Source organism: Lissotriton vulgaris, chromosome 2_2 (genome assembly GCF_964263255.1).
Source record: "Lissotriton vulgaris chromosome 2_2, aLisVul1.2, whole genome shotgun sequence".
Taxonomy (NCBI): domain Eukaryota; kingdom Metazoa; phylum Chordata; class Amphibia; order Caudata; family Salamandridae; genus Lissotriton; species Lissotriton vulgaris.
In genome coordinates, this window is record NC_141688.1 from 108,722,566 (window position 1) to 108,747,025 (window position 24,460).

Genomic DNA, 24,460 nt, shown 5'->3' on the forward strand with positions numbered 1-24,460 from the left:
AATGTGCTAATTTTTGGTGGAGTCCAATATAGTCTATTTGCCGTAAAGAAATGGTTCCTCTTCAAGTATGATGGTTTGACTGTTTTGTAAAGTAACTTAAAAGAGAGCTGCCATACTTTTTGTGGATCAGGAGTCTGCATCACCGAGTCCTATATTTCATAGGGACTTTGATTTTTTCCTCAAGTAGTGCGCGGTACCATCCACTTATTTCCTTGTTTGCTATTGTTTTGTTCTTGAATTTTTTCCAAAATCCCAAAGACTCTTAATCTCACGTCTATTCGCTTCCCCCTAAGACTTTAGCTGGAGAAATGTAAACCAAGACAGAGTTCCCCCTGTCTTACTCCTTAATACTTCCTCCCATGGGACCACTTCATCCACCACTATCAAGTCCCCCCAAACCTCTAATCCTGCCCTCCTAAGTGGGACGCTCAGTTGATCCTGCAAACATTCTGGCGTACCAGGTAGAGTGGCATGTTGGTGACAGGAGAAGATGAGAACTAGCAATGTTATTGGTGGCACTGTCCTCTGTCGCCACCTTGTCACATTGAGCTACAAAATAGCTCAGTGGGCTGCTGCTCGGGCTGAGATGGCTACCCCTATGGGTAGGCCACACCATAAGAGTAACCACATAAATGTGGTGCTTTTGATGGGAATAACTGCCCATGAAAAGGAAGTCCAAAGATCAGGCTGCAGCATGACTATCTTTAAACCACTCCAAAACAGAATCCACCATGTCGCCAAACCGCCTGGATTTATCAAAAGGAATATCCATAAAAGATGCCTGCACATTATCGGAGAAATCTGTGGAGTGTATCCAGGCATGATGACGTATCACCACACCACTGACCATAGCACAGCCTACATAGTCTATGGTATCAAGCATGACCATATTTGAGCACATCCTGTTTGTCATGGACTGTTTTTCCAAAGGTACTGTACAACTCCTAAGGGAGAGAGGGCAACATCTCACTCTCCAAATCCCAGAGGGCATAGGAGTATCTGCCCGATCAAGCAGACTACATTCAGAGGTCCCAGTGTCATACTGGTGGAGAACACAGTTTTCCCAAATGCATCAAAATGTTTTCTCTATCAGAGGGAGCAGCAGGTAAGGCATTCCACTTTACTTTGCTGGCTGAAGTCTTCACTACAAAACTTTCTGGTGTTGGAAGCTGAATCAAGATGGCTGGAACACACGGAGCAGACCTAAATCACCTAGTGAAGTGACTTGGTGGTTCAGAGCAATATTTTGACCATGCTGCGTTTAGAGCTTCCGTTAGTGCCTTGATGAAATGTAGCAAAGAATCTGAAGGTGAAAGGCCAGGTTGCAAAATTTCGGTTAACAGTTTAGCCTTAGCTTTTAGAGTTAGCAACTGTAATTTCAATAAATATGCTGCAATATTACTACAACAGCAAAGGAAATAGCAATAGCAGAGGGAGTCCAATTCCATCTTTGGTGACACAACAACACTACTAGCAATTTAGTAGTCTAAATACAGTTTCCATCAATATTCTTAGAGAGGGGGCAACAAACTGTCTGTCGTCTCATCAGTGTTGTCATGTGGAACATTCTGAAAGTCCTGTATAACCTCTTAGTCTGAGACAAAAAAGGCTGAAAGTAATCAAAGATATTGATGCCAAGGCAGAGACACTGTTACAGAGCCCTCCAACACCACAGGCTGTGTCTTAGTAATCTTTTAAAGAGACATTGGTTGCTATGGCTCGAGATCCAATATCAAGATCTGATACAGATCCTGAAACAACAATAGGGCAACTAAATCTGCCCCCAAGAGACTAGACATATGTACAAATAGAAGGTGAAAATGCCTCCTGAAGGAGTCAATTAAACAACAAGTTTTTTCAGTATTTTTGAGCAGTACTCGTGGTTCTCAATCACTGTTTGCATTAGACAATCCAAACAAGCTTCTGGTTTCTTTTGATGATGTATAGTCAATTATAAAAAGTAGATGTCCAATTTAATGTTTGTTAATTTAAATAGCATAAATAGGGGTCATATAAAAGACACACAACTGCTGAAACAACAGATACCACCACAGATCTTCCTGAAGTACTAAGAGTAGTGACTATAGTCATCCAGAAAGTCTGCTCAACAGATGAAAAAAGTATTTTTAATCCACATTCTTTTTTCTTTATAGCATATTCAATGTGGTCTGTCGAAGAAGATTTGTAGTAGATAGGATTTTGATTTTCCGGTCTCTGCTGTCAGTTTAAGGTACATGAGACCATGTACTGTCAGCATAAAGTATATAAGACCACAGTGTTCATAATACAACAATGACCAGCAATGTTTACAGAAACAGGTATCCCGGTTATGGGCCAATCTAAATAAACACACCAAACGAACGATTCCGCTTGAAACCACCTTACCTTAATGGTAGATTAACTCAAGTCGAGGACGGTCTCAAGAGAAGTTGTTTCTGTTTCTAATAAATAGGACATGTTTGACTCATGTGTCTATTTGTGAGGCACCTTGTTTGATGTGTGTTAATATTTAGCCTGTAACAAGGAACTCTTGAAGATGGTCTCATGTACTTTATGCTGACAACATATACATACTAACATTGCCAGTACTTGTTTTGGCAAGATCTCCGGAAATCAGCAACAGCAGTCTGCAACCAGACCAAAAAAGTCAACATGTTGTACAGACCATCAATCTGACAGACTGGATATTTCGCCAGGCTTGTGGTGCAGTACCCTGTCCGCCAAACTCCTAATCAGTCCCTCAGTCTATTTGGATCCTTGTAGCACGTGTAAACATCTGTTAGCAGTAAACGTTTTCTACAAACCATTCTTCACACTGGTTCTTACCATCCTGTACAAAGCTCCAAAGACCAAATTTGGCAGGTTGGTAGGTAATAGAGTTGGTGATTGTAGTAAGTACATTATAGTGTGATTCTATATTAACAAAAGTAGAGAAACGTATTCAATATATTAATGTAAAGGCAAAAGTATGTGTCTCACCTGACGATCAATTTCATGAAGTCTGTACTCAATTGCTCTTTCCACATACTCTTTTCTGTTGGAAAAGGTGAGTGGAATACTGTTTCCACCAGGGATTATGGGAACCATTTTAGCATCAGCACTTTGGCCAACAAACGAATCAAGAGGAATCATCTAAAACAAAAATGTTAACATGAATTATAAAATGCACACAAAAACACTAAACTATTTGCAAAAATTTGTGTCTGAAAGAGAAAGAAAGAAAAAGTTATTTATGATTAGGTGTTGTTCTCTCAAATGAATATACATCTTCCTGCAGATTGCTGCACTTAAGCCTTTTCCAAGTCTACAGGCTTGATCGAGAAGATTTAGGGAGAGGTGTGGCGCAGCGACTACAGTGGCTGACTCCGAAGCACCGGGCTTACGGTTCGATCCCTGGAACCGGTGACATCTCAGATCAGCATCTTGTGACTCTGGCCCAAAACTCACTTAATCTCGCCGATGGCCCCAGCGCCTTGATACCCTTAGGAGTGATAAGTCACGCTTTACAAATCTGGAATTATTCTTATTTTATTTAAAAAAATTCTCCATCACAAGAGCCAAGAGGCACTTTTGAGGCAGCAACAGCGGGTAAGTATGAGTTGTATAATTCTAGGTTTTAAGTTTTTTTTACTTGTATGTGACCTTTCCATGTTCTGGAAGCTGAAGGGGAGGAATCTGGGGGACGGAAGTTGCAGGTTAGTTCTCTATGGAGAGAGATGCTATTAGTTTCATACTCACAATCAACAAGTACCTTTGTTATCATGGTATCCGTCAGCATCCTTTTAGTGCCAATGAGCAGTAGAACCAACTCCCCACTTACTGGGAACCAGACCTGGTTGGCTACAGAGCCACGGCACCAGAAGCTTAGCAAAGGCACCACATGACAGAGGTCACTAATGGCATTCTTTGGGTTGGACTTGTTTGAGACAGCCCACATTGCTTAAATTGAACTCGTTGAGACCAGTTCATGGGTTCTTTTTGCGCATGACCTTGAGTTCAGAGGCAGCCAGTAATATCATACAGCATCAGGGTTGCTGCTACACTAAGGAGAAGATTACGATGCTCAACTAAGAAACGACCATTAGCAAAGGCTACTTACTGACTGCTAAACATCAGAATAGTGACGTACATGGCACATCTCCCATTTTTTTTTTTTATGTTTTTGTTTCAGGATTCAAACAAATATAGTCAGTATACAAATCTTATACCAGGAGCATGCTGCTTGCATGAACACAAAATAATGCACATATAAACCATTTTTCATTTAGTATCAGTTTCCATTTAACTATAACCCCCCCTCTCGCCAACGTTCCGGCACTTTAATCTTTCAGTTAAGCACTGTACATGCTATGCGTGTTTCCGTTTACATACAGCAACCAGGTCCTATAATACTCAGTTTCGGCATTACATTCCTATTCATCGTATCACAGTATCGTATATCATTAATACTTGGCAGTCCGTCTGCACCTTTCCGTGCGGACATATCCGTACAGCCTCCAGGTTTAGTACCGCGGAATAGGCAGAGGGGGCTAGGGGGATCGACAGAAGGGGGGGGGGGTTGGGGGGTGGAGGGAAGGCCTGGCAAATAGGTAAGGAAGGCGGGGAGGGGGAAGAAGAAGGGGAGGAAAAAAAAAAGGAAACAAAAAAAAAGGGTGGGGGGGAGAAGGATGGGGGGGGGGAACATAGCTATGTAAAACAATAATCACATATATTGTTAGATCCCCAGTGCGTGCATATAAAACGCGCAGTAACCTGGAACGTCATATACATTATCCAACTTGCTTCCGATCACGATGCCTCCCCCTCGCTCCCTGCATCAGTAGGAGTCATTCCAACATCATTGCCTGTATCAAAATCCAACAATATTGCATGCCAGTCCATAGAAATAGGGGTTTTTCGCAGTCCCCTACGCTCCTCCCGTTGTAATTCCATGCCCTCAGCTCGTCCCCATCTTAGTACCTCGCCCCGCCAAAGGCCGGGGTCCGGTGGCCTGGCCGATTTCCATCGCATCGTTATTGTTCTCTTAGCTAGCAGTAAGGCCAGGTCAACAAATCGGGACGCTACGCTCCTCTTCCTCTCAGTTGACCCCAATCCCAATATGCAGTACTCAGTCAGTCAGTCAAGTACACTTTATTCGATTGTTAAAATCATAAAAAGTATAAAATTCAATATACATACATTACAAATGCAAAAATACACATAGTTAAGACAAGTTAGCAGCAGGAATTATATAAAGTGCAATGGACTATAAAATTTCATTTCAATACAAGGAATATGAACAGTACAAATGTTAATAAATTCATGTTCTTGTTAAACGAGATTTCGTTCTTATCGCAGCTACCAAGAAGCTCGCAACACTAAATATAACATAAGTGCTACCTAGGAACTGAAGGTAAATTACAGCAGGCCTTACTTGAGTAAAGCCTTCCTTTCTTAAGATAGGTAACAAAAATGTAGCCCTTTCCACGGTGAAAAACCTGCAGAACATAGTAAAGTGCAATGTATTTTGTACAGATTTATTGTCACATTTACACAACGGGGCTCCCTCTGGTTTCGCCCATTTAGGGAAGCTACCCAGCTGGAAGTGGATTAAATTAAAACGGAACTTAGTCAACAAAAACCTGTGAAATGGTTTAGTGACAATGGCAAGATATGGTTCCATTGTGGGGGAATGTAGAAGCAAATAATGGCTTCTAACGGTTGGCTTCATCAATTCCCTTTCCTCTCGTGCCAGTCTGGCTCCCTCCATGTAATGTTTTTTAATCATGCCAATGTCCTCCCTCCTAATACAAGAGGGAGAGTAAAAAAGTTCTGGTCGACACATCTCAACTAAGGATCTTTTTATGTACTCCAACCAGGGCACCCTATTGGAATGATCTAAGGACATGACGTCAGCCATAATAGAGTGGTTCAGAGATAATTCGCTGTTCAACGAGGTCCTTAACCAAAAGATTATTGGGGCTAGCCGTAACTTGTCGGAAACAAAATCCAATCCCAGCTCCACATGTGTTGAGAAGGTTGGGGTGGACTGAGGGACCAACAATATGCAGTACTCCATATTGGCATAAGGCTTCGTTGGCGCCACCCTGGCTAGGTCATCATGAATTGTGGTCCAGTAGCACCCCAGCTTTGGGCAGTTCCACAACATATGTATTAGCCCTGTATCATCCGCCTCACATCTGGGGCATGTGTCCATCACTTCAGGGAACATGGCGTGAAGCCGGCGCGGTTTGCGGTATGCATTATGAATGGTCATGAGTTGAATACATTTAAATTTGGGGTTCCTCGAAACTTTTTTAGGAAAATTCCAATATCTTGTCCCATTCCTCATCTCTAAACTCTCTACCCACAGCTCCCTCCCATTTGGTCCTGATAGGTAAAAGTGGGATGGCCTTGCCCATTCTAATACCATGTGTTATCCATTTTGTTAAATGGCTGCTATCTCCCATCAAATACTGCATAGGTATGAGTGAGTTCACAGAAGGTTCTATTCCTAGTGGCGCCCACGTCGAGGAGACATAATGTTTGACCTTGGCATATAGGAGAAACAACCTCTAAGGGGTTCCATGCAATCTATGAAAGTCAGCGTGTGTCATCATAGCGCCGTCGTGAACTAGATCACCCCCTGCCTGACGCCTGCGTCAAGCCATCCTTTTAGTGCACGCTCCGTCAGTTTACCCGACGTAAGAGGAAGCCCTAATAACGGTATCGTAGGGGCATAGGAGGTCACCGCACTCGTGTATCGCACCGCCTTCTTCCAGCAGCCTATGGCCAGTCTAAGCAGGAGCGGTGCCGCACTCGGTATTTTAGTTCGCGGTAGCAATAACCTATGAATGGCGCCATTTGCCCTGTCCTCATCGGTCATATTGATCTCATGGAGATTGCGACCTGTCAGCCAGTAGGCCAGCCATTGCAGTTTACAGGCGTATCCATACGCCCTCAGGTCCGGAACGCCCATTCCCCCCCTGTTGGTCGGCAGTTGCATCTTAGCTAGGCTTATCCGTCTCCTGCCCGCGCCTCATACAAGTTCAGTCAGTATCGTATTCAGCGCCGCGAACATAGATGCGGGGATCATGAGCGGCAAGTTCGTAAAGAAATAAAGGAGTCGGGGCAAGACCACCATTTTAGTAATTGCCACCCTTCCGGCTACCGATAGCGGCAGAGTATTCCAGAACTGCACTTGTGTCTTCAGGCCGGCGATCGTTTTCCCCAAATTCCCATCTTGCATGTCCCCTGTCTCTCTATATACCTGTATTCTAAGGTATTTAAAGGTTGTATCTGCGATCTGTAGTGCGTACGGTGGGAACCGCAGCGGTGCATCCCCATTGGCGTCGCTGAAACAGAACCCATATGACTTAGCGTCATTAATCGTAAGGCCCGATAAGGCCCGGAAGTCTTCGAAGATCCCCGGAATCGGGTCCAGGCTGTCTTGCATATTTCCTACATATAATATTATGTCATTGGCGTACGCCGAGACAACATGTATCGCAGTTTCCCTCCGCAATCCCTTGTGGTGGGCAACCGTCCGCAGTTTATGCAGCAGTGGTTCCAATGCCAATATGAACAGCAGCGGAGACAGCGGGCAGCCCTGCCTAGTGCCTTTCTCTATATTTAAGGGGTCAGATACACATTTATTAGTACGCACTTGGGCGGTTGGCCGAGTATAAAGTAGTCTTACCCATGCCAGAAACTCTGGCGGGATGCCGAATCCACTAAGTGCAGAATACAGGTAGTCCCATCTGAGAGAATCAAAAGCCTGTTTCAGGTCCCAAGAGATGCAGCCCTCTACGCCATAATTTGCAGACTCGTGGAGCATGACCTGGCTGAGCCTCCTCAGGTTCATGGCCGTGCTACGACCTGGCACGAAACCGCATTAATCCGAGTGAATCAATTGTGGAATAAAAGAGGCCAACCTTGCCGCCAAGATCTTACTGAGGGTCTTATAGTCTGTGTTTAACAGTGATAGAGGTCTATAATTAGCTAGGTGTAGCCCGTTCCTGCCCGGTTTCAAAAGAGAAACTATCATCGCCTGTAATGATGTAGCCGGGAGCCCATGTGTGGCCAACGATTCTACATAGAGTGTGTGCAAGTGAGGTGCCAGGATATCCACGAACGTCCCGTAGAACTCGGCTGGTAGGCCGTCAGACCCAGGTGTTTTCCCCTTAGGCAGTGTCCGTATTGCCTGCCTAACTTCCACTACCGTAATGGGGTGGGCTAACTCTAGGCTCTGTTCCTCTGTAAGTTTCGGCATATCAAGACCTGACATAAATGTCTCATAACTCTGTCGACATTGGTGGGTGCCATCCATACAGCGTGTCATAATAACGCTGGAATGCAGTATTTATCTCCAGTTGTGACTGGACTGGTGTACCCTGTTGGTTATGTACCTCCAAAATGGGGGTATGTATAGGTGCGTCACGTACCAGTTTTGCTAGCAAGGGGCCTGACCTATCTGCATGTTGTCTGCATGTATATTCCCTAAAGTCCAGTACTCTCAACTCCTCCAGTAGTTCAGCATGTCGTATGTGCGCCTCCTGTAGTTGCGTGGATTGAACATTCGCACCTGCCTCTTCACATTCAAGCATCGCTAGCCTACCCTCCACTTCTCTCAGTCGCTCCATAACCATGTGTCTCATGCCTACCTTCGTACCCATTGCAACTCCCCGTATGGACAACTTAAATGCATCCCATTCAATCTGCCGAGAGCTAGCCGTGCCTGTATTAAAGGTGAAGTATTGGATAATAGCCTCAGAAAGTGCAGACCTAAAGACTGGGTCTTCCAACAGTTCCGGTGACAGGCGCCATGTCGGTATGGGAGTTGGGACCCTGCTCCATTGCATGGTAATTTCTACCGGGTTGTGATCTGAGAGCGTTTTGCCCATATGTTCCGCAGCCACCATATCTCCCAGTAAGCGCCTGGAGCAGAATATCCTATCTATTCTGGTGTGCAGTTTATGAGGTGGAGAATAGTACGTGTACTCTCTGTGCAGTAAGTGCTTCTACCTCCATACATCAGTCAGGTCCCAACCAGCGGCCCACTGATCCAGTGCCTCTGCTTGTTTCATACTGTCCACCATATGCAGGGGGGGGAGGGTGTGACCGGTCAAGAGAGATGTCTAGCACTGCATTACAATCACCTCCTATCACCCAAGCATATTCCGACCAGTCAGACAGCACTCTACCAATCAATGCCATGAAAGCCGCTTGGTTTGTGTTAGGGGCATATATACAGCCAAAAACGACGGGCAGTCCGTCTAACTCCCCGCACATCTCCCATTAAGGTCTACACACTGACTCATACATCCCTATCATTCAACAATTGGGCGTGACTTAAGGCAGTGGAGAAGGAGACACATGGATCAGTAGGGAATACTTTCAGCTTATGCGGTGATATACACCCCCGCAAAGTGCAAAGGTAGTCCTGTCCGTGTCCAAGGAAACAATGGTGATACGCTCACCTGGTACCTTTTTGAGATCATGTGAGCTAGTCATTGTTTTTACTGTTGTTACTTGTATCAACAAACGTGTGTGGAGCATCGACGATACGATCACCATTAACTAGTAATTAATAGTCCATTCTGGTAACCTGAACTGAGCTCTCATAGTGTCCTGGATTTTATGCTCTGAACAAAGACGACATATTATGTCATAGAGGGAGTGTTATTCTCCCTAGCATGTCTGCAGTCACTAGGACAACCACCACAAGAATGGGAGAAATATAAAGGCGGGTTTGTAACCTATATTGAGGTTGCAGGAGGAGACATATTTCTACTCAAACAGTGTATTTAGGTTTAAGAGGTGGAGAAATATTAAAGCATCGTCCCCAGTCTGGGGTTACTTGTATTCCTTTCACGAGGGTGTCTTGCCTGGCAGATCTAAGTTGACTGTTTTCATGAGGAGCAGGGTCGGTATTATTTACCATAAGGCCTCATCTAGGGCGGAACAATAGGAAATATCCCCCTCAATAACCTTTTAGTGTTTGATATACAATGATATACCTGAGATTTGCTTGGATGTCCCCAGAAAAACCAGTTGGAACGTATCGGGTGTGTCACTGTACAGACATCAATGAGCACATGGACCAGGCCACCAAATCCACAGGGTCTTGGCCAGAGACGAGAAATTGCTTACCAGCATCCTACACATCACAAACCATTTCTGTAAAGAGATCATGTAGGAATAAGAGCTACCATTTGGTCCATCTCCCACAGGGTAGGCCAGCAGACACATGTCACTGGAGGAACGAAGAGCTGGACTTTCAGAAGAAGATACCTTCTTGTCAATGGCTGCTATCCACTTTAACTCCTAATCAGGGAAGTACATGGAAACGCAATGGGGTTGAACTTTGAAGAAGAGGAAGCCTGTGCGACCGAGCTCTAAGGGAAAGGGTGAACAAATAAGCACCTGGGCACTCAGGGCCAGATGATAGCAGCTGGCTGACTGGCAGTTCACCACATGAGCAGATGTCAGCTTGTCCTATGCGTTCAATGGCAAATAGGGATCCTGGATAAAGGCAGATGGATTTCTGGTTGGTGATTGGCCTTATTCTCCTTTAGAGTAAGTCCAAAACCACAATCATCTTAAGCAAACCTGAGGTAAAGGAAGCAATGTCCTCTGAAAGTGCATCCCTAATCAACTTTAGGGGGATGTCCAGGCCCCCTTGTAGTCTATTTGGTCAGTTTATTTCCTCCATCTGCGTTAGGAGGGGTAGAAGGCTGTACGTCATACTAGTGATGACTCAGAACAACACTTTCTATGAAGAGTAACAGAGAGGGGACAGCAGTGGTACTGGAGTACGAGTTACTTACCTTCGGTAAAGATGTATCTGGAAGAGACGATTCTAGCCGCAGATTCCTTAACGTAGAATTATCCCCAGGCGTGAGACTGGATCCGTAAAACTTTTCTGCCACAACACCTCTGCGCGCCGCACCACGTGACTCCGCCCTGACGTCGTCCGCGTTTGTGACGTCAGCGAGGATACATAAGTCACACCCCGGCGCGCCTACGTCAGTTTTCTTCGGTGAACTTTCCGTGCCACAACGCGGAGCCATCGCAAACAAAACTGTGAGAATACTGGAAAAGTGTGCGAAAACCCATATATACAGAAGGGAAAGAAACAAATGGTGAGGGACAGCTCCATCCAGAATAGTGCCAGGTACTAAGGCACCAAGTCATGGAATGAAAGAATAGAGCGCAGCTTCTGTATGTCTGTAACCAACATAACAGCCTCCCTGGAGGCAGAAGGCATGTGAAAAAGGGCAGAGCAGACAAAGAAGTCTGCAACCATCGCCCCCCACCAAGAAGGGTTCCAAGGCTTGAATGGAAGAGCAGTGACAAGTCATCCCCCAACAACATCCGCAGGGGGGGGGGGGATCTCCTAAAAGAACTGAGGAGCGAGGCTCAGCCAGGGGACTTCAACCCCAATGACTGTAAGAGTCAGAAGTGCAAGCAACACTAGGAAGCAGGGCACAACGAACCCTACATTGGAGACCAAAAATACCAAGGCATTCGCCCACCAATCACCAGAAAGGAAGGACTGGAGCAACAATAACAACAACAACAAGGCGAGCATCCCCCTAGGGAGGGAGTAAGAAAGGAGGGCAGTCGCAGAGGACTGCCGGCATGAAGCAGGTGAGTTCAGAAGAACGAGAGAAGTCCTCGCAGAAACGGGGAGGAAGGGCAGGTCGTAAAGGAATCTAAGGCTAAAATCGTCTCTACCAGATACATCGTTACTGAAGGTAAGTAACTTGTACATCTGATAGAGACTACTAGCTGCAGATTCCATAAAGTAGAATAGATACCCTAGCCATATCCAGGGGGGACGGAAGGTCTGCGAGAGACCCTCACTAGCTCAGACGAGCACAAGACCCCCAACAGGGGACCAGTCACAGGGACAGGGACAAATAACCCAGTCCACCGCAACAGGGGAGGAGTCAAAGACCCTAAGCTGAAGAGAACCTCAGCATCGTGGAAGAACACCTCCCCCAAGGGGATGTTTCAGAACGACAAAGAGGGAACCCAGGCTTCACCAACAATAGAAAACAAGGGCACTACGAAGGAGGACAGAACACCCCAAGCCCAGTCAACGCACCAGGGACCTCCACCGGAAGCCCCAAGGTACAGGCAACACAGAGGAGTACCGAAGAAGAAGAGCCACCCACAGACTCCAAGGAGAAGAGGCAGAAGCGCGGCAAAGCCCTCCACTGGGAAACATACCCAGTGCAGAGGGTGCTGAGCCCATCATAGTTTGAAGTCAACAGAAAAGACAGAACAGCACCTCAGCCATAAGACAGGCGGAAGAATAGGAACGTAATCTCACAATGGCCCCACAGGACAAGAAGCAGGAGCGTCAGGGCCCACGTCAAGGTCTCCGGGCACAGAACAGAAGAGCAGGCGGGGACAGCCAGCCGCTGACCAGCGCCGCGAAACTAAACGCCCAGACCACCTCGGGCTCAGAACAAGGGCAAGGCTAGTAAAACGTCCCGAAGGACCCCAAAGGGGACTGAACAGGACAGAACCGATCCACGAAGAAGTGTGATCAGCTCGAAGATAAGATAAAAAACAAGTAGGACGGACCAGGCCGTCAACACAGGAAACTATTCCCTCAGAAATGCCAGACAGAGGACCAGAGCAAACGGCAGGCAAAGGGCAAAAACACCACAGCACAACACCGCAGATGGTCCAGCCATGTTCCAGTAAGGACCAAAAACCAAACCATCATAATGCAGCGGCACCAAGAGGGGCGAGGAACCCGCAAGGGGGATTCCACACACTCCAAGCGTAAGATAGGGCTATACAATAGCTACATGTACCCCACATAGGGTAGGACATGTCCCAAGAAGCATGGGAACCACTCTTAGGGAAAAAACAATCCTGCATCAGAGGACAAACCATAGACCTGCGGCAAAAACCACAGAAGGCTTAGTAATCAGCCAAAAACACATCCCCATCAAGAAAGGGGGGCTGAACCAGCAGCCAACTGAAGAGAGGGGCCAACCAAGGACCCTGGGGCACAGTAACCCTCACAGAAAGTGTAACAGCCACTCCAAAACCCAAAACCGGAAGCAAATGGGATAACGCCTCCCACCAAGACCCAGAGGATCAGCAAAACAACCTACTGAGGAGGAGAAGGGAGAGGAGGACGGAGCCCCGCAAGAAGACGCTGAATGGCGGAGTCTGCATGAGTATTAAATAGCAGGACCACGTCGAAAGGTAGGTCAACCAGACGCTCCCTAATATTTTCAAGAAAAACAGCATCACGTAGCCAAGCAAGGTGACGGAGAGCCACAGAAGTGGCCATAGCACGGCCAAGAGCATCAGCAACATCCAAAGCCACAGGAATAATAAACGCGGCCAACTCCCTACCATCCAACACATGGCCCCGCAGATCAGCACAGGCACCCTCATGAGAGACATGAGAATGAAGGGACTCCACAAAGTCCCACGGGCTGGAAGTAGCCCTGGTCAACACACACAAGGTGTTAAGTGCCCGCAAGGCAGCGCTTGAAGAAGCAAAGACATTATGCCCCCATGAGCCCAACCTCTGGGCCTCCCGAGACCGAGGAAACAACACCACAGGCAAACACGGAAAGGCATTCTGCAGAGTGCTTTGAGTAGAAGAGTGGAAAGAAAGACAGACCGGGTCATGCGGAGCAGGACGATGGGGATGCAGTAGTGCCTGAGGCACTGGATCGCCTGTGGCAGGACGCACCCAAGCCCCCATAAGAGAATTATGGAGTGACGATTCAAAAGGAAGGAACTACTCCCGTCCACCAGAGCCCTGGTAGAGAATCTCAAAAAGGTTGTCTGTAGGAAATGGAGTGACAGGTTCACCCATCCTCAGAATACCAGCAGCCATGGAAATAGCCCGAACAAAGGTAACACTGGCCTCAGTAGGGCACCGCGGAGGGGAAAGTAATTCCTCCGTGGGCGACGGCTGCAGACTGAGCTGTCCGTCCCCATGTCCCGGGGGAAGCGGCCAGCCCCAGAATAGTGGAGGATCCACAGATGAATGGGGAACCTGAGGGGCCGCAGGGGAAGGCGGAGAGGCCGGTGGAGAAGCCAGCAGCGAGCCACGGAAAAAAGGGTACGAGGATTTAGGCCGTGGGGACGGCGAAGAGCCTTCCCTGGAAGATGCAGATGAAAAGGCAACAACATGGCGCCCTGTCTTTGGGATGAACACACTAACAGATGACAGACCTCTGGAGAAGAAGGGACCTCAGGAGATGAATCCAGAACCCGATGCCGGCACGGCTCCATGGAGTTCACCATCGGTGCCTGATCAACGTCGACCGGCACCGGAGGGGGCATCCGTGGCGCCGTACCGACTCCTGCCACCACGTGCTCTCCAGGAGAATGGGGCGAGGTCCACGCCGGAACGGCGAAGGCGCAGCGCTGAAAAGGTGCCGGTACGGCCTCAGACGGGGCAGCCGCCCGTGCCGAGGACCGAGAGGGACTCAGGAAGGCGCCCCAGGTCCTGGCCTCCACCGGAACCAGGGAGAAAGGCTCCCAGTGCTGAAACGGCACTGGCTCGACCTCTGGTGAGGCAGCCGCCTGCTCAGAGGACCGAGGGGGACTCGGGGACAAGCCTGAAGTCCTGGCGATCACCTGCGACACCACAGGGAGCCTTGTAGGGATTTGTGGCGAGGCAGGGACGCTAGGCACCGAAGCGGAGAGCCCCAAAGGACTACACCACCTCGACGCCACCACCCTCTGCGGAAAGAGGACAGGGCCTCGGAGACAAACTGAAGGACCTACCAGCTGGTGAGCCACGCCCAAAGGGCTGCGGCGAAAGACTATCTCGCAGATGAAACCGGCGGCTCCTTGGCTCCGAGGTAGGAGACGGACGCTGGGTCAACCTGGACAAGCGCGCCGACAGCAACTTCATCCGGCGCTCCCGCCGTGATTTAGGCGTCGCAACTCTCCGAGTCGTGGTGCTCACCCAAGCATCACATGCAAATCGGGTGAGGGTACGTCGAAGACATAGGACGTGCACAGGAGGTACACGTCTTGAAGCCCGAAGGCATTCGCACACTGTTCCAAGAACACCAAAGCGGAAAACAGGCCAGGACAACATCCGGATCCACATTGTACGCGGAAAGAGAAAAAACTGACGTAGGCACGCCAGGGTGGGACTTATATATCCTCGCTGACTTCATGAACGCGGACGACGTCAGGGCGGAGTCAAGTGGTGCCGTCTCCACGGCACACAGGGGGGCTGTGGCAGAAAAGTTTTCCGGATCCAGTCTCATGCCTGGGGATAATTCTACGTTAAGGAAACTGCGGCTAGTAGTCTCTATCAGATAGTGAGAACAGAACAGAAGAAGATAGGTTGTGCAAGATACGATAATGTAGCACATTTTTATTGTGTTGGGGAAGACAACTATTAGCACTACAGAAATCGTGCGCTACTGAATAACGCCTAGTCTGCGCATTAACAAAAGTGATACACAGAAAAGGATGACAACTTGAAATGCAAACCTTTCTTAGTCTTCATTACACACCCAGAATAATCAAAATGGTCTCAAATGCACAAGTTACTTACCTTCGGTAATGACATGTCTGTAAGAAACAGTAGTTAGTGTTAGATTCCTTACCTTAGAATATCCCCACGCGTCAGACTGGATCCGGGAAGTTTTGCGTACTAGTCCCCTTGCGCGTCGGTAGGCGTCGTCTGCGGCTCCGCCACCGTCGTCGTGATCGGAGTCGGAGTACTTAGACGTCACCATCACGCGCTGACGCCAGTTCTTGTACATAGCTTTCCGCGCCAGAAACGCAGAGCCATGCCAGAGACCGACACTGGTGCCATGAAACTAGGGCCATCAAAGGGAGATACCTTAACCTTAGATATTGGTTCGCAGAACGGGGAGGATGGGTGGGGCGGTAAGGAATCTAACACTAACTACTGTTTCTTACAGAAATATTGTTACCCAAGGTAAGTAACTTGTGCATCTGAAAGAAACAGTGTAGGAGAGTAGGGTCTGCTATCCTATGGTCACCCCACCTTTTTGCTTTTTGCTTCACTGGTTTTTGACTTAATGTGGCTGTGGGCCTGCCAATCAGACCCACAGCCTGCTGTTCTCTCTCTAAATTTATGCCAAGGCACTTTAGGTGCATTACCAATTGGAACATGGATCACCTTGTGAGCCCTTGTACAGTGTACCCTAAGTACCCAGGGCATAGGTGCATCCAAGGCCTACCAGGGGCTGCAGCACGTATTGTGCGACCCCTGACCTGGCCTTACTATTTGACACAACTGGCTGATCACTCAGCTGGGGCAAGGTGGTGTAATCACCCTTTGCTTTAGGTATAGTATCTCTATATCTAACCCAAACAAGGACACCCAGTAACCTATAAGTCACTCCTATGGCAGGCCTTATCGATCCTGGAGGCAGAGTGCTTGGTTATGGGTGAGATGGTGCTCTAGCATGAGCTGAGCCTGTCTGCAGCTTTCGGAACCATGTCCTTTAGCTTTTTCCTGATAGCGTCATACCATATACTCTTAAGTGCATTATGAACCTCTTGGTTAAATGCTAACTCTGGTTTGACATTATCAAAACATGTCGAGTAAGGTGTCATATGAATTGGAATACTACCCCCTCGCCAATTCTGGCGACGGGGGTAGCATTCCGCCCTTCTAGAGGAACACGACATGTACAGAACCTGAACCCCGGCTAAAGTTAAACAGAGCCTCAGCATCACAAAATGGATGCTGCCACCACAGACACAAGTCTGACCTCCTGCTGCTGGGAGTCCTTCCAGCGAGGGAGGCTTGGACAAAGGGTTTCCTGCCTTGGGAGGTGCTAGCACCACCCCAGACAGGATTTTGTGCATCTGGTTAGGTAGGGCTGAATAGAATCAGACATGCCTGGGGCACACAAGGTGTCCCCGTGCATAGGCCAGTTCGAACCGGTGCTGGGGCACTCCAGCCCCAACTCTGACGCGAAACTGGACAAAGGAAAGGGGGTGCAACCACCCCCCTTCCTGGTCCCACCCACAGGAGGGACCTAGTAGGTAGTCCAGCCCCTAGAATTGGTTTAAAGGTAGGAGCTGAGTCCCAAGAATGCAGATTACCCTGAAATTCGACTAAAGAAGAAGAAACTCTGAACCTTCGACGTTCAGCTGCTCAGAAGACTGAAGAATCTCCCTTGTGGCCAAGGAGTGGCCACCCTGTGAATACAGGCACCATCCAGCGATCAATGACTGCTTTGTCGCCGCCTCCTGCCGGAGCCCGAGCCCAGAGCCTGACAAGAAGCAGACTCCCAGACATCTAACAGCCTGATCCAGTCCCTGCAAAGCTGAGACCAGTGGAGGCAACCTGAGACGTGGGACCGGACCTCTTGAAAAGTCCACGAGAAGCTGACTGCGCAGCACCTGAGGCACCCTCACTGCTGTGCTTGGGGTCTTGAGAAGCCCCACCACCAAGCTACAATTGCACCAAGGACCAGCCCTCCAACTCTCAAGAGATCTGCGTGGGGCCCTTTTGCTTTGTTCCACTCGACGCGCCTTCCGGTTACTAGTCCATTGGCTTGTGGCAATTTTGGCGACCAAACGACAAATTTCCACCGCTGGTTTGGTTGCTCCAGACTGACCCTTGCTGCTCCTAAAAGCAGCAAACCCTCTGACCTTGGGTAATGCCACGCGCTCTGAACGACATACAGCTTAGTTTTACTGCATTCTCTTTGCCGGCTGTTGCAGACCGGTCTGGGCGGTTTTCGTATGAAGGGCTCTCTAAAATAGGATGATACATTGCCGCTGCCACTGTCTGCACAGTATGAGGGATGCCTCGCATGATTATTTCTTATTTCTGTTTAGTATTACTCCTTGGCCCCCACATGCAAGGACGTCTTGATAACTACGGGGATAGTTTTGGATGATATGATGTTGTGGACTTGAAATCTGGTTCTTAATATCGATCTCTTCTCCTTTACTTACTGAAATTTGAACATTACTATTTCTACATTTTTAGTTCTATAACGTGGCCCTTATCAAGGTGGCGCACGTCCCTGAAATATTGCCTTACTCCACGATGCTCAAGACATGATAGATCGAGACGATCATCACGCAGCTTTACTGACTGGTATGTACTAATTGACACCATTGATTTTAAGCTTCCAAATAGGTTTGTGATAATGAGTGACTGGTGATGTAAGATATTTAGAGCATTTTGGTAATTCTCTCACTTTCATGGCCAAAAACCATTAGTGTTATGGAAACTGTGAGAAGTTGGCCTGATATGCAGTGCTCACTATTCTAGTGATCAATATGTATCAGTCCAAACAACCCTTATTGATGATTGGTTGTAAGTCAACCTTATAGACCAGCTATCCTAGTAGCATGGACAAGAGCAGTCTTTAGGCTAAACTCTAGAGGGCGTGTTAAACCAGCTGTTATACCATCACATATACCCCTTGAACACCAAGTGAAAGGACACCACACAAGTTGTTATGAAAATAAAAGGATATTTATTTATAACAAGTCTACCCTGATCTCTTTATGAGTCAGGGAGCTAAGCACATAACAAAACTCTTAAGAAAATACTTTAAGTTGCACAATTTACACAAATGCCCGAGGGGCACGAAAAACCATATACTACAAAAGTGGAATGCGAAATACTAGCAGGTAAGTAACGAGTCTCAAAGGCTTTAGGATCGCTAGGACTGGACTACTGAACCTTCAGATTACGAGCAGGAGGCCTAGGGAGATCGGGTCTAGAGTGTGCACTCTCACACGGGATGTGGGACAAAGTCTATGGATGCTAGATTTCGTAAAGTTAGTGTTGTCGGACGAATCCGACTAGGTAGAGCTGAAACGAAAAAGGATCTGGACACTTAGATAGTTAAGCTATGCTGGAGCACCGAAATGCTCAGGTTACCTAGCCCAGGGGCTGCGGCTGCATAGGGCTGAAAAGATGTCGGGAATCCTCGTTGCAGTCTATGGAGCCTGAAAGAAGAAGTTGCTGGCAGGCGACCAGTGATGAAGTTCGATGGGATCCAAGCCTGGATCGGTGAAGAAGGATACCTGTAAGCAGAGGGGACCAAGTTCTGAATCACTAGCCAGTGATTAGATGGGCACCAGGGTGGCACCGGACGAAGTCACCTCGACCAGGTGAGTGGGCGACGCTGGGCTCTGCAGTCTCTCGAACCAGGAGGCGTTGTCGGCGACCAGGATGGAGGTGCGAGCTGTCCCACGAAGGTATCTGCTGTCGACGTTGCTGGACCCAGGATTGGGGCAACAACTCTTGACAAATGCAAGCCCACGCGGTGGACTCAAAATGGCGTCTTGAGTGGACCAGGAGGGTCCGGGGTGCTCCTCTGTTGGAGGGGAGCAAGGGCCAGCCTGGAGCAACCAGACCAGCGAAGGAGATATTGTCGTTCGTCGTCAAGAGGGCTACAAGCCAGCAGGCAAGTGGCCGGACAACGCGGTGAGCAGCAAAGAGCAGAAGGACCCCACGCAGATCTCGTGGATGCTGGGGGGCTGGACTTCGGTGCTGGAGCTGCTCAGGGTTAGGGCTTCACAAACCCCAAAGCACTCACTCGAGGATCCCTCGGCGGTCGTGCTGGATAAGTTTAGTGCAGTTCTGAAGATGGCCAGTCCCTCGAGGTCTCGTCACAACCACGAATCTCAGCTGGACTGATGATGCAGGTAGAGGTCAGAGGTGCCAGGGAAGCCGGGTCTCGTCATGCTGGTCGGTCTGGTTCCGGAGGAAGGACGTGCAGCAAACCGCAGGTTACTTAGGTGGTGCCCGCAGATGCAGGGTGACTACTCCTTAGTCACAAGGGAGAAATCTTGAGAAGTAGTCTTGAGTTCCTTTCGTAGAAAGTAGTTTCAGGATTCAAAGATGATCTAATTTGGAAGGGTCCCCGCTCCCACCTTTATACTAAAGAAAGGGGCTGGTACGGGACTAGGTCCTGCCCATGGGTGGGACCAGGAAGGGGGGTGGTTACACCCCTCTCCCATGCCGGACTTTCCCCAGCTCAGGGGCTGGTGTGCCCCTGGAACTGGTTCTAGCAGGCAGATGCATAGTGAGCACCGGGGTGCCACTTGCAGTCACCTTCCTATTCAGCCCTGCCTACCCAGGATACACAAAACCCTGTCTGGGATGGTGCTAGCACGGCCCCTGACAGGAAACCCTGTGTCCAAGCTCTCCTCGCTGGAAGGACTCCCAGCAGCAGGAGGTCAGACTTGTGTCTGTGGTGGCAGCATCCATTTTGTGATGCTGAGGCTCGAGTTAACTTTAACCGGGGTTCACAGTTACACACATGTCGTGTCCCTCTAGAAGGGTGGAATGCTAACCCCGTCGCCAGAATTGGCGAGGGGTTAGTATTCCAATTCGTATGACACCTTACTCGACATGTTTTGATAAAGCGATACCAGAGTTGGCATATAACCGCGAGGATTATAATGCACTTAAGAGTATATGGTATGCATTATCATTTTTTTAAAATATGTTTTTATTGCAGAATTAGAAACCACAGCTTATAATTGCTCCACCAGTCCACACATGGTGTCCCCCCGCATCAATCGTAAGAATGTATACCATACACAGCCATTCAGCCCGCATCCCGGAGGCCGGGCGGCGCAGTGTCCCAAAGAACAGGAAGACATCATGGTGAGCGTCCCTATGGGCCAATGGTCGAAAGAATCGTTTTACGTATCTGCTTTTACCCCCCTAACCCCAACCAATAACAACATCGGCCATCCTACAAGAGCAGGTCAATGCTACCAAGCCGCTACCGATCCCCCCGTGCTCCGTGAGGCCCACCACGTCCACTCCATGCCCTACTGCCACCTCCCGCCAGCAACCTATGCCCCACAAGCCCACTCCCAGTCCCGGAAACCTCACCGCGGCAAGCTACCTACTGGCTCCTAACCCACCCCGAACACCCCCGAACAACCCCCTAATGCTACTCCCCGGCAACCGCTAATGGTGTGTGTCTCGTTCCCGATTGTAGTATGGATCCCACTACAGCATCAATTGCAACCCTGAACTGGTATGCCTCGCAGCGTCCTTAGGACCTATCCACTCAGTCCTCATCCTCCACTAACGAACCGCGCAAGGCCTGCACCACCAATTCCCATGCACACGCTGTATCCAAGGCTTTCTCATTATCAAGCTTGACAGCCTGCTTCATTCGGAGCACACTCTCACACTCTGACCACCGCAGCAACTCATTCCTCCACCTCCTTACTGACGGCCCTCCCTTAGACTTCCAATGCCACGAAATCTCTCTTTGTGCCAGTATCAACCCCAGGTCAATGAATTTGCTCGTCACCTTAGTGTATTTAGTGTGCGGGAACCAGAGCAGCAGACACGTCGCCATATCAAAGTCCACCTCCCTGTCAGTCACTTTGTTCAGGAGATCCCCCACCTCAGCCCAGTAGGCCTCCAGGTTCGGACAACCCCAGAACAGGTGATCCATGTCCGCCTCCGGTGACAAGCACCTCGGGCACCGCGCGTCCTGCACCTGGAAGTACCGTTTTATCTTTTCCGGAGTCAGATAGGCCCTATGTAACACAAAGAAGTGCACTTGCTGGAAACGCGCATTCCTCGTGCCCTTCCACGTGCGCCGTAAAATATGGCTCCACGTCGCTTCCGGAATGGGCCTACCCACGCTCTCCTCCCACTTCGCCTTGAGCCCCAGGAGCGGTTCCAGTCCCTCGTGCAGCATCCTATTATGAAGGCAGGTCACCGCCTTAAAGGTGCCCGCTGCCATCACTACGTACTGGCACGCCATGGTCGTGCCCGGCTCGGTGAGCCCTCCCTTCCAATGCTTCTGAATAGCCGCTACCACCGCCGCATGTAAGAGGAACCCCCCGTCAGGTAGCCCAAACTGTTCCTGCAGCACTCCGAAGGGCGCCAAGGTCCCATCAACATACAGGTCCCCCACCACTTGAAGTCCCGCCTCCTCCCATTCCAGCAATGGGGACCAATCACCCCCATGCGGTAGGGCTGTCAGCATACCAATCGATATCTCAGGCGCATACGGGCGGGTCGCCTTCGCCCTCCTGAGACTCCTCTGCCAGCATAACCTAAGCGTCCGCTCTTCCATAGTGAGGCCGCGCAACTCCAGTCTCTGCTGCATAACGATATAGGCCAGCACATAGCGCTGTATCCCCCGCTCACGATCACACTCCGGTCCCCGAAACACCCGAGCCACGTGTTGCGTAAGAACCTGGAGCTGTGCTGCCAAGTAATACAGTTCAAAATCAGGGACGGCCATCCCCCCCTCAATCTTAGGGCGTAGCAACGTGCTTAGCGCCACTCTACGGCGGCCATGTCCCCACAGGAAACCAATAACCATTGTCCTCAGATCCCGAAAGATCCTCTGAGGAATCCAAAGGGGCAGCGTTCGAAAGAAGTACAGAAGCCGGGGAAGCGCCACCATTTTCAAAAGAGCTACCCTACCTAGTACTGTCAGTGGAAGGGTTGTCCAAAAAGCCATACTACCTACACAGTAATACGTACGCACCGTCCGATATTGCCCTCCATTAGGTCCGCGGTCACGTGGTAGATACGGACTCCCAAATAAGTGAAGCAAGATGGCTCCCAAACCACCCCCAAATCACGCGCAGGGCAGGGCGACTCCGCTCGTAGCGGAAACACACAGGTCTTCGCCCAATTGACCTTGAGGCCCGACAACCGGCCAAACTCCGACAGTAGGTCCATTGTGCCTTCCAACGCCTGCTCCGTGTCGCCCAAATACAGCAGCAAATCATCCGCATACAGCGAGATGTAGTGTAGCTGCCCACAGCTGTCTATCCCCTCGTACCTGTCTCCGGACCTAGCATGGGCCGCCAAGGGTTCCATCGCCAGAGCGAACAGAAGGGGGGAAAGGGAGCACCCCTGCCGCGTGCCTCTACCAACCGGATAAGCCGCGGACACCAATCCACCCAGGCGCACTCGTGCCGTTGCTGAGGAATACAGCACCTTCGTCCATCTGCGGAACCCCTCACCAACACCAAACTTCTCTAACACTCCATCTAGAAAAACCCACTCCAAGCTATCGAAAGCCTTTTCAATGTCCACCGACAGTACCGCCGGGGCCCCGTTCTCATCTGTCACAGCGTCCATTATCCCCACCAGGCGACGAATATTCAACGCCGTATTCCTCGTGGGGATAATCCCTGCCTGATCCCTGTGCACCAGGCCAGTCATATGAGGAGCCAGCCTGGTGGCCAAGATCCGGCTCAGTATTTTGTAGTCCACCGTCAGCATGGACAATGGTCGATAGGACCGTACATCCGTCGCGTCCCTGCCGGGCTTAAGCAGAGGCACTATCAACGCTTCCCGCATGGATCCGGGCAAACCCCCCGACTCAAAAGCCTCCGTGTACACCACCAGCAGTCTGGGCGCCAAACTATCCACAAACTTCTGGTAGAACTCTATCGGCAACCCATCCACACCGGGTGTTTTATTCCGCGCCATTTGCTTGATGGCCGCCCGTATCTCAACCAGCGTGATCGGCCCGCCCAGATCCGTGGCGTCCTCCTCGTCAAGGACCGGAAGCTGCCTCGCCCCCAGATACTCTGCAATATCGTGGGCCTCTACCCCCAACTGACTCCGGTACAATTCCTCATAATACACGCGGAAGCACTCCAGTATCGCTGCTTGAGAATACACAATTCCCCCAATGCGTTACCGACGCTAAGGACCGGGCAGCCCCTAATATCAGGGTTAGCAAGTCTAGCCAGGAGCGTGCCCACCTTATCCCGTTCAGCATGTGCTTTAATGGCGTATAGCCTATAATCGTAGCTCCTCAACCGTTCTGTTTCGGTCGCGACCGCCTCCTTCGATTCCAGCAACCGGGCCTGCAAGTCCGGTCGGGTCGGCCTGCGCCGCTCTAGGTCCCTCAGTGTCACTTCCGCTTTAGCAAGTGCATTCAACATAGTCATACGCGCATTCGAAAATCTGCCCAGGCACACCCCTCTCACCACCACTTTCATTGCATCCCACTCAGTGGACCTACACGCAGCGGAACCCTCATTCTCATCGAAATAATGGTCAATGCCCTGCTGGACCGCATCACGAAACACTGAGTCCTCCAACGTGTCTGGCTGGAGCCGCCATGTTGGAATCGCCGAGCGCTCCCGTTGCCACTGGACATGTATCAATAGGGGATTATGATCCGATATAGTTCTGGCTAGGTATTCCGTATGGGAGATCAGTGGGGCCAGGGGCCCGCTACAGAGCACCGAATCAATTCTCACATGGAGCGCATGGAAGGCTGAGAAAAAGGAATAATCCCTGACATCCCTGTGTTGTTCCCGCCACACATCCAACAGCCCCCATCTATCCTGCCAATCCTTCCTGTGCATGGCCAACTTGCGTACCGGGGAATCAACAAGGGGAGGGTGAGACCTGTCCAGGACCACATCTGTAATTGAATTAAAATCCCCTCCCAATATCACCGGGCCCGCTAGAAAAGAGGCCAAGGACCCTGAGAGGCCATCGAAAAAT

The 24,460-nt window shown here is 49.6% G+C and overlaps 1 protein-coding gene across 9 annotated transcripts in view; it reads right to left on the reverse strand.

Moving 5' to 3' along the window:
- Positions 1 to 24,460, reverse strand: part of HERC1 (HECT and RLD domain containing E3 ubiquitin protein ligase family member 1) — a 2,101,515-nt gene that overhangs the window by 40,776 nt on the left and 2,036,279 nt on the right. For all 9 annotated transcript variants that reach the window (XM_086959402.1, XM_086959399.1, XM_086959397.1 and 6 more), the window contains exon 76: positions 2,980 to 3,132. In XM_086959402.1, coding sequence (XP_086815528.1) covers positions 2,980 to 3,132 — 153 coding nt within the window. The remainder of the gene's footprint in view (positions 1 to 2,979; positions 3,133 to 24,460) is intronic.